Source organism: Armigeres subalbatus, chromosome 1 (assembly GCF_024139115.2).
Source record: "Armigeres subalbatus isolate Guangzhou_Male chromosome 1, GZ_Asu_2, whole genome shotgun sequence".
NCBI classification, from domain to species: Eukaryota; Metazoa; Arthropoda; class Insecta; order Diptera; family Culicidae; genus Armigeres; species Armigeres subalbatus.
In genome coordinates, this window is record NC_085139.1 from 5,459,340 (window position 1) to 5,474,990 (window position 15,651).

General features: G+C 44.5%; 1 protein-coding gene and 1 pseudogene across 1 annotated transcript; both read left to right on the plus strand.

The window, feature by feature from the left end:
* Window positions 1-1,324, plus strand: LOC134205930 (uncharacterized; annotated as a pseudogene).
* A 1,972-nt stretch (window positions 1,325-3,296) lies between these two features.
* Window positions 3,297-5,625, plus strand: LOC134208031 (lysosomal acid glucosylceramidase). The gene is made up of 3 exons (XM_062684134.1): window positions 3,297-3,591; window positions 3,698-5,147; window positions 5,206-5,625. Exons 1-3 carry the CDS (start codon window positions 3,462-3,464, stop codon window positions 5,303-5,305), a joined length of 1,680 nt encoding a protein of 559 aa, XP_062540118.1. The 5' UTR covers window positions 3,297-3,461; the 3' UTR covers window positions 5,306-5,625.
* Window positions 5,626-15,651: the final 10,026 nt, after the last annotated feature.

Here is a 15,651-nt window from a genome sequence, read left to right on the forward strand (position 1 = left end):
ATGTGTACGCAGATGCGACGGACGAAAATGAATCCGCAACCACCGCGAATGCTAATGCAGGGTCCGGAGCTGAAGAACAGCACTGCGTAGGGGACGACAGTGAAATCGACCCAACATCAATCCCGTCAGTATCAAACGAAACCCCCAACGCAAAGTTAATGAAATTGAGCACCGGCGATGCAAATTTTACGTTCAATGGCCAGTTTTACAAACGTAGATTCATCGGGGAAACGTCTGGCGGATTGATTGGTACTCGTTTGATCTCCGGTGATACTGTACAAGAGATTTTGACCGGAATATGGGATATGTAAGCCACTTCTATGCCGTGAAGTGATTTTTGTCGAGAATAGTGGCACGCAAGTTCCTACATGGGCTGACAGGCTACCCGTTTTCGAAGAGATGGGCAAGTTCGTCGTTTTACAGGACCACAGCCAGAAGAAACGAGTGACCATAGAAAAAGTCAGCAGCAAACTACTGACAAGCTGGCGGTGCAAAGAGATACGTGTTCATGTACATGTTTACTCTACTTCGATTTCTTGCAAGTCACTGTGGGAAGTTACTGAGAAACAATTGATTCGTCATCAAAATGCAGATCGATCGGGTGCTCCTAGCAACCAGGCCGTGACGTCATTGGCTGAAGAACTTCGGCACAAGAATGGTCATTTTCAAGCACAGTCAAGTGCATGGAGATTGTGGGCAAATTTCATACATGCTGGACCAGCCCACGAACGTGAACAAAGATTAACTGAAATGCCGCCACAACACCTGCTGAAGTTTTTCCGAAGCGTTCCAATTTCCGAGGCTGTGAAGTTAGAGTCAGTTCGAAGTGGTTTGTCCGTGGCTAATACGATTAACCAAGGATTTGTCGCAGAATTGGAAGCACTCGAAAACGATACTGATCAGCTACTATTTTGGGCTCAGCGACTTAAAAGCCGTTTAGCAAGTATGAGGACACGTTCGGATGTTAATTCGGCTCTGGTCGGAGCAATGAGTTCTGCTGTGCGGCCAGAGGAGGATGAATTTAATCGAGACATTGCTGGCAGGGTTTCGGATATGCCGGATGTAGACCATGCATAAATGATTTATTTCTGGTTTGATTATGGGATTGCAACTTTTGTTATGAACTGCTTGTTGTTTATTTCTGAATGAATTTAAATACTGTTGATTTTAAAATTATTTGTTTTAATAAAACGATTTTAACAAAACTGAACAATATTTATCATTTTTACTTTAAAACTATTACTCATTAGAAACATCAAAATTTGAATCATTTTGGTTCTGTAAAAGGCCAATACTAGGATCGAAAACTCCATTTGGTAGGTAACCATAATGGCGAAACAAATTGGTACAATCAAATGATGAATATTCAGTAAACGCTGAAATCGCAACGTGTGATGGAATTTCATTTCGATTTTCTTTGTACAGTCGACCCATACGAGATTTAGTGAGACCAAATATTATCTCGATGGGATTAAAAAAAGGGCAGTAGGGAGGAAGGAACAGTGGAATGATTCCAATTGACCGTAGATAATATACTATGTTTTCATCGCAATGAATGCGAGCGCCATCCATGATCCAGACTGAATTTGGACCAGGATAGCACCGCACATTTTCATTATTCAAGGCAAATGATCGACAACATTCAAAGAATATTGCTCTTGTAAATGTGCCTTCTGTCTGGAAGCTATCTAACATTCCCTGCTGTCCCAAAAAACATAGGAAAGACACTCTTGGACGCCTCACAAACTCGCCTTGGAATATGAGTTTTTTGCCTTTCATGCCATAGCCGCGGTTTCGTAGCATGTCTCTGCTATCTAGAGAAACTTCGTCAAGAAAGACCAAGTTATACAGGTCCCAGTCTATGGAGCATAACTCAGAGAAGAAGTGAAAAATTTGATCTTCTCTTACTTGGATGGCCCTTCTCTCTAGAGCCTTCCAGGTTAGTCCTTCCGCATGTAGTATACGACAAACGCTTCCGGCGCTGATGGTTATGTTGAAATGCTTTAGGAATAGCTGACAGCATTCGTCCAAGAAAAGCACTGATTGAGACATGTACAACTGAATGATCCAATTGCGATGTTCAACGCTGAACTTCCGGAACACCTTAGTGCGCTGCGCTTCCGTTAATAAGCCGTTGTCCTCATAGTCTTGGATCCATCCGGAAATTGTGGTTTTACTTTTCCGGTAGATCACCGATAGGCGGGCCCTCGATAAACCCAAGAAATAATATCCGTACAAACAGTGGTATTTGGTGTTCACACTAGCTCGCCGATACAGGACATTGCAGAGGATGTTGTTAGATGTTTTAGGAAACATTTTCATTTGCTTTTAATGAAAAATAATCAGTTTTGATTCTAAGCTACTGATGAACTTTGCAACAGGTACGGCGACAAACAAAACAAAAATCAGAATGACATTTCAGCTGACATTTCATTTGACGTTTCGCACTTAATCCGCACTTCGATGGTAGTCGCACTTATGAAGTGCGGAGTCCAGTGGTGAACTAAGTGCGCAATATCGAAATCAAGTAATCGCGAACCAATCACCATATTGGCACAGAGATATTGGCTTTGAGATACAGAACAATGCAGTGCAATAAGTGTTGTGAAACTATCGACTTCAAGAGTGAAGCGCATACAATGTGTGAAGGGAACTGTGCGAAACGCTATCAAAGCTGTTTGAAGGGACCGTCACAGTAACCCAGAAAATATTTTTTAATATGGCATAATTTGTCTCTATGAGTCGATATCGAGTCATAGAACATCGACTCATGGAGGTTTAACTGTAGTCTGTTGATGAAGAAAAGTAAATAAATAAATAAATAAATAAATAAATAAATAAATGATAATGTGTGCTGATATCATGTATTAATTTCCTGAATAAAGTACAACTTGAAGCTGCTCAGCCTGCAACTGTAAAAAAACGGTGTTGGTTCTGACTATCGGGATCAAGAATTTCCCACCAAAAGTTGAAACCCTTGCTTATCCTTGAACACCCCTGCATTATTTATTGCTAGCATTGCAGCCGTTGAATATTTGGCGATATCCTAATAATATTCCCTAACTGTCTAATGTAAAATTTCAAGACCTCATCTTCTGGATTTGTAGATAAGTCCAATAAACTGGTTTCAATGTTTCAAAGCTTAGCATTATCAATTTTTGTACTCACAATATTTATGTCTAGCTCTCATTCTCTATATCGCCCATCAACCTTTCATCGTTATCGCAAATTCCTCTTCATTCTCTCACGTCGCGCTTTGGTTTCCATCCACCGAACATAAGTGCCATTGCGTCGTATGGCGTACATTTCGTTACGAAGTGAGTGCATAATCCAGTCCACTTTGCACCGCTGTCGCGCAAATATCGCTTCAAACATTTAAATTTGCGCTCTCCACCCATTAGAACCGGACAGAACATTGTCACTCCGGTGCTTGATTGCATCGCCGTAGAAAGAGAGCAACAATGCCTCCCCCTTCTTCGTGCAGGAGCACGCCAACCTTGAACTTGATCGGCGCTCTGGATAGCCTACTGCGGTTGGCGCTATTTTCGACGATCGCCAGCGTTGTGATCGGCAGCAGCTACTTCGACAGAGGTAAGTAAGCATGACGCAAGGCGGAATATAATACGCACCTCTCTTGTCTCCAAAGTGCGCTACAAATTGACTGCGGTTTAATTTGTTTGGGTTTGCTATGTTGCAGTCGCTTCGCTACCATGCGCGTTACGTCAGTACCCGACCGGTTCGGTTTGTGTGTGCAATGTGACCTACTGCGATACCTTGGAGTTTGAGGATCCAACCGAACCGGGAGAATTCGTACTGGTTTCGAGCGCTAGCAATGGCACCAGATTCGGACAAGCCCGTGGAAGGTTTGTGCAGGCGGAGAATGCAACGTTCCTACCGGCGGTAATGTTGCGGTCTAAACAACGGATGGTGAGAAGCACGCGGCCGGTTAGTGTTGAAATCAATCGTGGACGGAAATATCAACAGATTGTGGGCTTTGGTGGGGCGTTTACCGGAGCCGTTTCTTACAATTTGGGACTGTTAAAACCGGAGTTGAGGGACAGCATGTATCGTTCGTATTACTCGAAGAAGGTGGGAATCGGTTACAGTTTGATGCGAATTCCTATTGGAGGCAGTGATTTTGATTTGAAACCATGGGCCTACAATGAGTCCCCAATGGATGATAAGCTGTTGCTGAACTTCACTGTATTGGACAAAAGAGATCAGGTGAGGATCGAACAGATCAAAGAGCTAATGCAGGTGGCGGATAATCATGAAATTAAATTAATGGGAACAGCATGGAGTCCACCGAGATGGATGAAATCCAATAACGATTGGAGTGGATCAAATCGACTAAAGCCACAGTATTATCAGACGTGGGCAGACTACCATATCAAGTACTTGCAGCTGATGAAGGATGCCGGGTTGGATTATTGGGCGATTTCAACGGGCAATGAACCAATGAATGCCGTGATTGGATTCTTATTCATCCGATTCATGAGCTTAGGTTGGATAGCGGCGAATCAAGGAAAATGGGTCGGTGAAAATCTTGGACCAGCGTTGCGAAATTCAGAGTTCAAAAATGTCAAACTGTTTGCGGGAGATGATCAACGATACACGTTTCCTTGGTGGTTCTCACAGATGGATCAGGGTCATCCAAATGCTACGCAGTACGTCGATGGTTTGGCCGTGCATTGGTACTGGGATGGAGTGACTCCTCCTGAATTGTTGGATCAAGCTTTGAATTTGTATCCGGACAAGCTAATCTTCAACACAGAGGCATCGCTAGGTGACAAACCATTTCAAACACATGGACCCATACTGGGGTCTTGGGCTCGTGCTGAGTCCTACATAACGAGCATAATGCAGGATTTACAGCACAGCGTACATGGCTGGATCGACTGGAATTTGATGTTGAATGAGATTGGCGGTCCCAACTACGCTAATAATTACGTGGAAACGGCGGTGGTAGTTAATGCAACGTCAGGAGAGGAGGTGTACAAACAACCGATTTTCTACGCATTAGGTCACTTTTCACGATTCATCACGGAGGGATCGGTTCGCTTTGAAGTGAAAAGTGACTATTCTGGAATTGTTGTTGTAGGGTTTGAGCGACCAGATAATAGGACAGTCCTAGTTTTTTACAACAAGTATGTTCAATCTAAAACAAATCGAACCAACAGTAAATCAAACTTTGTTTAATTTCAGAAAATCCAGTTCGTGTGAGTTGACAATCCACGACCCGGAACGGGGTTTGACTCAACTGGAGGTCCCTCCCAAGTCTGTGCATTCCATACTTTACGCCTAATTGAAACTCATTTAGTCACAGAAAAATTAGTAAGAGAAAAGACAACAATATGAGCCAAAAATAAATCCAAACTCGGAACTATCTGTCAGACTGAAACTCACCGACAACGACCCTAACCTCAAGCAACCGATGAGCCGTGCAGCACTTCATTCCATGGGGATAATCCCAGCACATAAACAAAGATTTGGCACGTTCAGGCATCCGTCCGTCAGGGTGCATTTTTCCGATTTGAAATAACATCCATTTTCCTGCAGAGGAAAACGGCTCACTATGGGTATTCATGTGGAAAAAGGTGGTTAAATATATTCAATTATTATGCACGTTTCATGTGTTCTGAACAAGATTCTCGTTGCCAAGAGAAATAGAAATTTTGTCTGAGTGCAGAAAAATAAATCGATATTTTTCTATGTATACAGACATCAAGAAATTCTTTTGAGAAATTTCGGTTCTAAGTAGTTAAAAATCTAAAAAATGTGTATATTTACCTATTATCTGTTACAATTTTAGATATTGTGATTTGTTATTTTATATTTTAATTGAAAGGCTGTAATATTATATCAAAAAAGTTGTTTTGATAGAAGACTCCATGAGTATCTTAAAAAATTACGAAGCCAAAATACTTAAATTTATTAGAGGTTTAAGCAGCATAGCGTATTTTTTTTCTCGAGGTTGAAAGTTTTATAAGATATAGTATTCAAACGTTCAAAATGATAAACTTAAATATTAATAGAGGCATATAAGATCACGACATTTTGCCCTCTAGATTCTCACAGTACAGTTGCATAGCAACTCCAGCATCAATGTAAATTGTCACTCGAAAGCATGAAACTGACACGGTCTATTTCCGAACGATATGCATGTTTTGTCTTCTCCTCTCGTCTGCTTTGCTGTGCATCCCTTGTGAATTTCCTTTTTCTGAACAACATTACCCACATCTATGCCCTTCAACGCATTCTAGTTGTTGGATGCGTTTCCGTTGCTATGGTAACACAGTATACAGCCAAATAAAAAGTTAGACAGTTTGATTGACTTGACGCAGAGAAATGAAGCAATGTTGCCATTTCTGAAAGTCAACGTTAGGAACAATTCAGCTATAATCAACCCTCTCCTTGTTCACGGCCAACCGGAACTTTTAGAAATGCTGGCTTGCTGGCTTAATCCACAAGGCCAAAGAAGAAAAACTAGGTTTAAAATGCGCCAGTCATCTAATACGAGCATTTTGTGGGAAAATAGACTCAATTAAATTACACAACCGATGGCAGCTGACGTCCAAATATGGTTTTAGATCAACATTAAATTAAAAAATAAATTTTAAGATTCCGTTCCCTTAAGGCTTTTTCACTAGATAAATTTTGTTTTCTCAATAATCTTTCCATATATTGCGCCAAGTTACTAAAAACTTAACTTTATTACATTTTTCATACACACATTTTAATAAAAACTTTGCATACAAGATTAATCGCGTCTATCAGATATGCTTGACTATAGATTTCATAGATTGATAAGGGCGTGTGCCATTTATAATTTATTTCCAACACTAGGCACATCCACTCGGTTGGCATTGCACAAAAACAATGCGTGTGTAAGAGTTGGTTTTAAAAATGGATTGCGAAAGTTTGGCTATGTTCCTCATTCATTCATTCATTTATTTAGTCTATATCTGAACAGATAACACTGAATCAACAATTTGACGCCACAATACACGGTTCGAGGCCGCATATCTCCATCCTCGAATACGCCCCACGCTCGCCAAGTCGTTTTGCACCTGGTCTGCCCATCTCGCTCGCTGCGCTCCACGCCGTCTCGTACCTGCCGAATCGGAAGCGAACACCATATTTGCAGGGTTGCTGTCCGGCATTCTTGCAACATGTCCTGCCCATACTGGGTTCGCCGTAGAGCTGGGCGAGCTCGTGGTTCATTCTTCGCCGCCACACACCGTCTTCTTGCACACCGCCAAAGATGGTCCTAAGCACCCGTCTCGCAATTACTCCGAGTGCTTGCAAGTCCTCCTCAAGCATTGTCCATGTTTCATGTCCGTAGAGGACAACCGGTCTTATTAGCGTCTTGTACATGACACATTTGGTGCGGTGGCGAATCTTTTTTGACCGCAGTTTCCTCTGGAGCCCATAGTAGGCCCGACTTCCACAGATGATGCGCCTTCGTATTTCACGACTAACATTGTTATCAGCCGTTAGCAAGGATCCGAGGTAGACGAATTCCTCGACCACCTCGAAGGTATCCCCGTCTATCGTAACACTGCTTCCCAGGCGGGCCCTGTCGCGCTCGGTTCTGCCCACAAGAATGTACTTTGTCTTTGAGGCATTCACCAGTCCAACTTTTGTTGCTTCACGTTTCAGGCGGGTGTACAGTTCTGCCACCTTTGCAAATGTTCGGCCGACAATGTCCATGTCATCCGCGAAACAAATAAATTGACTGGTTCTGTTGAAAATCGTACCCCGGCTGTTAGACCCGGCTCTCCGCATGACACCTTCTAGCGCAATGTTGAACAACAGGCACGAACGTCCATCACCTTGTCTTAGTCCCCGGCGCGATTCGAACGAACTGGAGTGTTCGCCCGAAATCTTCACACAGTTTTGCACACCATCCACCGTTGCTTTGATCAGTATGGTAAGCTTCCCAGGGAAGCCGTTCTCGTCCATAATTTTCCATAGCTCTACACGGTCTATATTGTCGTATGCCGTCTTGAGATCAATGAACAGATGGCGCGTTGGGACCAGGTATTCACGGCATTTTTGAAGGAGCGGCATTTTTGTCGAACGGCCGTCAACGAAGCCGGCACGAACTCATTCACTGATGGTGACAGACGTCGGAAGATGATCTGGGATATCACATTATAGGCGACATTAAGGATGGTGATCGCTCGAAAGTTCTCACACTCCAGCTTGTTGCCTTTCTTGTAGATGGGGCATATAACCCCTTCCTTCCACTCCTCCGGTAGCTGTTCAGTTTCCCAGATTCTGACTATCAGTTTGTGCAGGCAAGTGGCCAGCTTTTCCGGGCCCATCTTGATGAGCTCAGCTCCGATACCATCTTTACCAGCTGCTTTATTGGTCTTTAGCTGTTGGATGGCATCCTTAACTTCCCTCAAGGTGGGGGCTGGTTGGCTTTCATCGTCCGCTGAACTGACGTAGTCATCTCCTCCGTTGCCTTGACTTTCACTGCCTGTACTCTCAGCGCCATTCAAATGTTCTTCGTAGTGCTGCTTCCACCTTTCGATCAACACACGTTCCTCCGTCAAGATGCTCCCATCCTTATCCCGGCAAATTTCGGCTCGCGGCACGAAGCTTTTTCGGGATGCGTTGAGCTTCTGATAGAACTTGCGTGTTTCTTGAGAACGGTACAGCTGTTCCATCTCCTCGCACTCCGCTTCTTCCAGGCGGCGTTTCTTCTCCTGAAAAAGGCGGGTCTGCTGTCTCCGCTTCCGTCTATAAAGCAGAGCATTAGTGATTAATCATAGATTTAATCATGATTAATGAATAATGGGTTATTTAATCATTATTCATTAATCATAATCATACAAAAAATACGATTCAATCATTAATCACTAATCGTTAATAATAGATTTTTGCATTTAATCATTAATCACTAATCATATTCATGATTGTTTTGAGTTTATTCATTAATCATCAATTTTAATCATTGCATACGTCGCTTTTATTCATTAATCTTTAATCATAATCATACAATTTCAAAGGTGAAAAACATAATTTTGTCAAACGGTTACTTAATTATTGATCACTATGCAAATCGTTTAATTTGATTATTCATAATCATTAATCATTAATCATATCGATCGTTAATCATTAATCATACACATATTGTGTCAACATTTAATCACGATCGGTAATCATTAATCATACTTAAAACGTTTTATTCATTATTCATAATCGTTAATCATTGTCAAAAATTAATTTAATCATTAATCATAATCATTATTCATTGTCAAAAATGAATAAATCATTAATCATAATCTTTAATCATAGAGTTGAATGATTTAATCATAACTAATTTAATCATTCATTGGAAGCTTTATTCATTAACGCTCTGCTATAAAGTTCCACGTTGTACCGGGTACCTTGCTGCAGCGCGACCGCCCACGCTGCGTCCTTCGCCTCCAGAATCTGTCTGCACTCTTCGTCGAACCAATCGTTCCGTCGACTTCGTTCCATATACCCGACATTGTTCTCCGCTGCGTCGTTAATGGCTGCTTTGACTGTATTCCAGCAGTTCTCAAGTGGGGCCCCATCGAGCTCACCCACCCTCTTCCGGAACGCTGCCTCGAGATACTGCGCGTATGCAGTGGTGACATCAGGTTACTTTAGTCGCTCTAGGTCGAACCGCGGCGGTCGTCGGTACCGAACATTGTTGATGATACGGGAGGCTGTGTTGGAAGTAGGTGCTGCGAATGGCCATATTCTTGGAGGCGGCGAAATCAATTAGTCGTAGGCCGTTTTCGTTCGTCAGCCGGTGAGCGCTGAACTTCCTAATAGTCGGTCTAAACTCCTCCTCTTGGCCAACCTGAGCGTTCAAATCTCCTATGGTGATTTTGACGTCGTGGCTTGGGCAGCTGTCGTACTCACGTTCCAGCTGCGCGTAGAATGCGTCCTTATCATCATCAGTGCTTCCGGAGTGTGGGCTATGGACGTTGATTATGCTGAAGTTGAAGAACCGGCCTTTGATCCTCAACCTGCACATTCTTTCATTGATCGGTCACCACCCGATCACGCGCCTTTGCATATCGCCCATCACTATGAAAGCTGTTCGCAGCTCGTGTGTGTTGCCGCAACTCTGGTAGATGGTATGATTACCTCTAAACTTTCACACCATTGATCCCTCCCAACAAACCTCCTGCAGCGCTACGATGCCGAATCCACGGTCCTTGAGCACATCGGCGAGTATGCGTGTGCTCCCGATGAAGTTGATTTGCAGTTCCACGAACCGAGTTTCCAATCGCTAGTCCCTTTTCGTCGCGGTGGTCTTCGCCGATGGTTCCGGTCCGTACTCTCTTGTTGATTGTTCGTTGCTTATGTTTTTTTAAAGGTTGGCTTGCAGGGCCTGACACCAAACCCCCTAAATTTCCGGAGGACCATTCCTCCTTATTCCCGGTGGACCATGGTGCACAGTTTCACTTAGAGTCCCTTGCTGGCACTCGGACGATGATCAGCCACCCCTAACATGAAGAACAGACGCTGTTATGAGCCGATACTGACATGGAGAACAGACGCTCAGTAAGATTTGCACCTCCGGAGAGGAGCAAACCCCCCCTTCCCTGACTCGAGTGCGTGACCCCTTAAGCAACGTTGTAGCCTCACCAAGTTTTCGGCCTCCGAAAATCCACAAGTTATTGTCGACTGCTCGAAGCTACTTATGAAAATTGGCCAATCTTCCGGGTTACCTGGCAACTCCTTGCCCAGTACATGTCTAGCTGCGATTTGTTGTGTTCCCAGTAACGCCACAGTTTCAATGGAACTCGCAATGCTCTCACCAGTAGGGATCTCCGATCGCATGGGATCATTTGGGATACGTTCATTGGTAGCTCTTGGGTTTAGGGTCGATTTTTTGTCTCGTTGAATCGCTGTATCTAATGCCTGTCGCCGTTCGTCTAAATTTACTGCCGAGAGGCCCTTTTGAAGGGTTTTCACAGGATCAAACTGAGCAGCTTCCAGTTCTTCGCCGATTTGTGATTCTAGCCAATTCTTCACCTTTGCATTAGCGCCGCTTACCGAGCTGACGAACGAATCTCCTTTGCTGCTTTCTGCTATCTGCTGCAATAGTTTCCGCTTCTGATCCAGTGACTCTTGCCTCATTAATGCTTGCGTAGCCTGAGATTTCCTATCATCTGCAAGCTTCTGCTCTCTCAACGTTTTCTCCTCTTCCATCATTTTTCTCTTTTCTTCAATTTGCCGTTGTTTCTCTTTAAGTTTCCATTCCCGTAGTGCTTCGTGTTCTTGGGCGACCTGTTCCTTCATCGACTGTTCTTCTTCCAACAATTTCATTTGCGCTTCTAGCAAGGCGACCCGTACGCTAGATGAAATACTGACAGCAGGGGCACATGACGTCTTCTTCGACCGCTTGGAGGCAATACTTTTCCCTGATTTGTTTGGTTTGATGTTACTTTTCGCTTGAGAACATTTGCCCAGCATACATTCCCTGCAGCTGTATGGGCGGGTTTTCACCGAGTTATCGACTCCTGCCCATCCAAAATATCCCCACTGCTTACAAACATCGCAGGCGACCATTTGGGACTCGGCTGCGTCTGGTCAGTGGCATCTCCGGCAATGGAAATTGCTGCTACCTTCGTAAAGTCCTTCCATCTTTCGATCCACAAATCTCAAATTTCTTGAAGTTCTGTGGGAATGAGGTTTCTCCAAGTCTCGATAGCAAACACAGTAAGTGTTGGGGCAGCTTCAAGCTAAAATTTAATATGAATTCAGTTGGGAATACAATGTAATGTTGTCTATACCTACAAATTTGGTGATCAACCTAGCAGATAAGGATCAATTCACGACCAATAAGGCGCAGCGTATGTAGGGAATCTTAAACCGTATTTCTCTAATTAGGTTCTACTTCAAACGTTTGCTATAATTAGTTACTACTCACGATAATGAAAACCGTCGAATTATTTCTCTATTGTGACGTTGATTAGGGAAAATTGTAATTTTAATAATACTTCGGCACGGTAGTTTGCATGTCATTCATATAGACGATCTAGCTACTATAATCAAAACAAGTTCAATAGCGCTGCATCATGCTCATCTGACGGTTCTACCCCAATGAAGTTTTCTCTTCTACCGCCAGGTGTGCTTCAATCCGTAATGTTACCAGGGATGTTATCGATCATTCTGTTCTGGCATCCAGCGGCTGAGTATGAAATGCTATTCCCCGGAAGCTATACCTAAGATGGCAGCCCCATCCCGGTGGATAGGGAACCTTGAGCCAACAACCTACTGTTCCCGAAATATCAATTTGTTCGAGAATCCGATAATGAAAGAATACGGACTGATTTTACGGCGACGACTCTTAGCGCGAAACAACGGACACGAATAGGAACATGGAACGTTTTAACCCTAGCCCAGCAGGGTAAATTGGCACAACTTGCCAATGAGGCACGCCGCATGAAGCTTGAGATCCTGGGACTGAGTGAAGTCCGTTGGCCAAACTTTGGAGAACACAGAACGCCATCAGTACAGGTTCTGCTATACTCTGGTTTACGAGGTGAACACGCTCCCCGGCATCGCGGAGTTGGCTTCCTACTAAGCGCTCAGGCACATTTTCACTTATGAAGTGGGAACCTATAAGTGAAAAGATAATCGTTGCCAGATTTAGAACACGGGTCCGAAACCTTACTATAATCCAATGTTATGCGCCAACCGATGCTGCCGATCTGCAAGACAAAGAGAACTTCTACAGTCAACTCAATGCCGTCGTAGATAGAATTCCGAAGGGTGATATCAAGATCTGTTTGGGCGACTTCAATTCGAAGATCGGATCCGACAACTCGAACCATGAGCGCATTATGGGACGCCATGGTCTCGGAGAAATGAGCGAAAACGGAGAGCTGTTCGCAGAATTTTGTGGTAATAACGACATGGTGATCGGGGGATCGCTCTTCCTTACCGGTTCACAAGGTCACGTGGGTCTCCCGTGACGGCTTTAGAGAAAATCAAATCGACCACATCTGCATCAGCCGGAAATGGAAACGGAGCCTTCTTGATGTACGGAATAAACGTAGGGCCGATATCGCGTCTGATCGGCGAAATACGCCTGCGCATTGCGCGGATTCGTCGGCAGGAGGAAAAAATTGGACGACGATTCAACACACGCCGACTGGAAGATGCCACGGTGAAACGGTCCTTCGTTGAAGAACTGGAGACGCGTGCTGCAGATATTCCGGAAGGTGGCAGCGTGGAAGACCAATGGACCGCCATCAAGAATGCCTTCATCACCACCAGCGAGAACAATCTGGGCGAACTACGCACCCAGAGAAAACAATGGATCACCGATGAGACCTGGAGAAAGATAGAGGAGCGAAGAGAAGCCAAAGCCGCGATAGAGCGATCGAAAACCAGAGGAGCCAAAGTCTTAGCCCGTCAACGATACTCGGCTCTTAAGAAGGAAGTAAAACGCTCATGTCGACGGGACAAGCGAGCGTGGGCAGACTCTCTGGCCGACGAAGGAGAGAGAGCCGCCGCAACCGGGGACATTCGCCTCCTCTACGATATCTCACGACGCTTAAGCGGGGCGAATATGAATGCAACGATGCCTGTGAAAGACGCGAATGATCAGTTATTGACCGACCCAACTGACCAGCTGAAACGCTGGTTCGAGCACTTCGAACAACTTTTTCAAGTGCCAGCCAGGCCATCACCACCTCGGCATGATCTGCCTAGGATCCGACGTATAACACGCGTCAATACCGAAGCTCCATCACTGCTAGAGATTCAAACAGCCATCCAAAGCATGAAATTGAATAAAGCCCCAGGGGTCGACCGCATATCAGCCGAGATGCTCAAAGCTGACCCCATGACATCCGCTCAACTACTGCATCGTTTATTTCGTAATATCTGGGACACCGCAACTTTCCCGGTCGACTGGATGCAAGGTATCTTAGTGAAGGTGCCCAAAAAGGGTGACCTGACTGTATGCGATAACTGGCGAGGCATTATGTCGCTGTGTACCGTTCTCAAAGTTCTGTGCAAAATTATCCTAGCCCGGATTCAGGAGAAGATCGATGCAACTCTCCGGCGACAGCGAGCCGGATTTCGTGCCTGAAGATCCTGTGTGGACCATATTGTCACGCTCTGCATCATTCTGGAGCAGGTCAACGAATTCCAAGAGTCCCTTTACTTGGTATTCATTGACTACGAAAAAGCTTTCGACCGTCTCAATCACGAGAATATGTGGGGCGCCCTGAGACGCAAGGGAGTTCCTGAGAAAATCATCGGCCTCATCGAGGCACAGTACGAGGCCTTCTCGTGTAGAGTGCTGCACAATGGGGTCTTGTCCGACCCTATCCGGGTCGTAACTGGTGTGAGGCAAGGATGTATTCTATCACCGTTACTGTTCCTCATCGTAATCGACGAGATTCTGGTAGATGCGATTGACCGTGAACCAAACCGCGGGCTGTTATGGCAGCCTGTAACCATGGAGCACATAAATGACTACGAATTGGCAGATGATGTTGCACTCCTCGCGCAACGGCGCTCTGATATGCAGAGTAAGCTCAACGACCTTGCCGAACACTCCTCTTCGGCAGGTTTAGTCATCAACGTCAACAAAACCAAATCGTTGGATGTAAACACGGTGACTCCTTCCAGTTTCACAGTAGCCGGGCAACCAGTGGAGAATGTTGAAAGCTTCCAATATCTTGGTAGCCAAATGGCGTCAGACGGCGGTACCAAGATCGACATAGGCGCACGGATAAAGAAAGCAAGGGCTGCCTTTGCGAGTTTAAGAAATATCTGGAAAAACAGGCAGATAAGTGAACGCACCAAAATACGAATTTTCACTCTAACGTGAAATCTGTGCTGTTTTACGCTAGCGAAACATGGTGTGTATCAGTGGAGAACACTCAACGGCTGCAGGTGTTCATTAATAGATGCCTGCGGTATATAATTCGGGCCTGGTGGCCTCACAACTGGATCTCAAACAACGAGCTCCATCGTCGTTGTCACCAGAGGCCGATAGCAACAGAAATTCGGGATCGAAAGTGGAGCTGGGTCGGCCACACTCTACGTAGGGGCGGAAACGAAATCTGTAAACAAGCATTAGACTGGAACCCAGGGGGACATCGCAGCAGAGGTAGACCCAGAGGCTCATGGCGGCGAAGCCTCAATAAAGAAAGAAAAGAAGTCGACCGAAATCTAACCTGGCAACAGGTTAAAGCGATAGCCGGGCAACGCTCAGGATGGAGATCTTTCAAGTCGGCCCTTTGTACCACCGGAGGTGTACAGGATCCATAAGTAAGTATCGATCATTTAGTAATTCGCGTTTGATCATTTAGTAGTTTGTCAATAACTCATTCTAGAAGCTGAATTTCAAAATGTGTTGTATGGTGGACTTCTAGTGCAAAGGTTTTTCTGCAACTCTGCTTCATGGTTCGTTGTTTGAATTCCACTAGTAACGGAGTTATAACTATAGTTTCAGTAACTTAGACTAAATGATAACAAAATTCCAATCATTTAGTTTAAGTTACTGTAACTAGCGCTATAACTCCGTTATTAGTTGAATTCTAACAACGAACCATTAGGCAGAGTTGTAGAAAAACCTTCGCACTAGAAGTCCACCATACAACACATTTTGAAATTCAGCTTCTGTAATGAGTT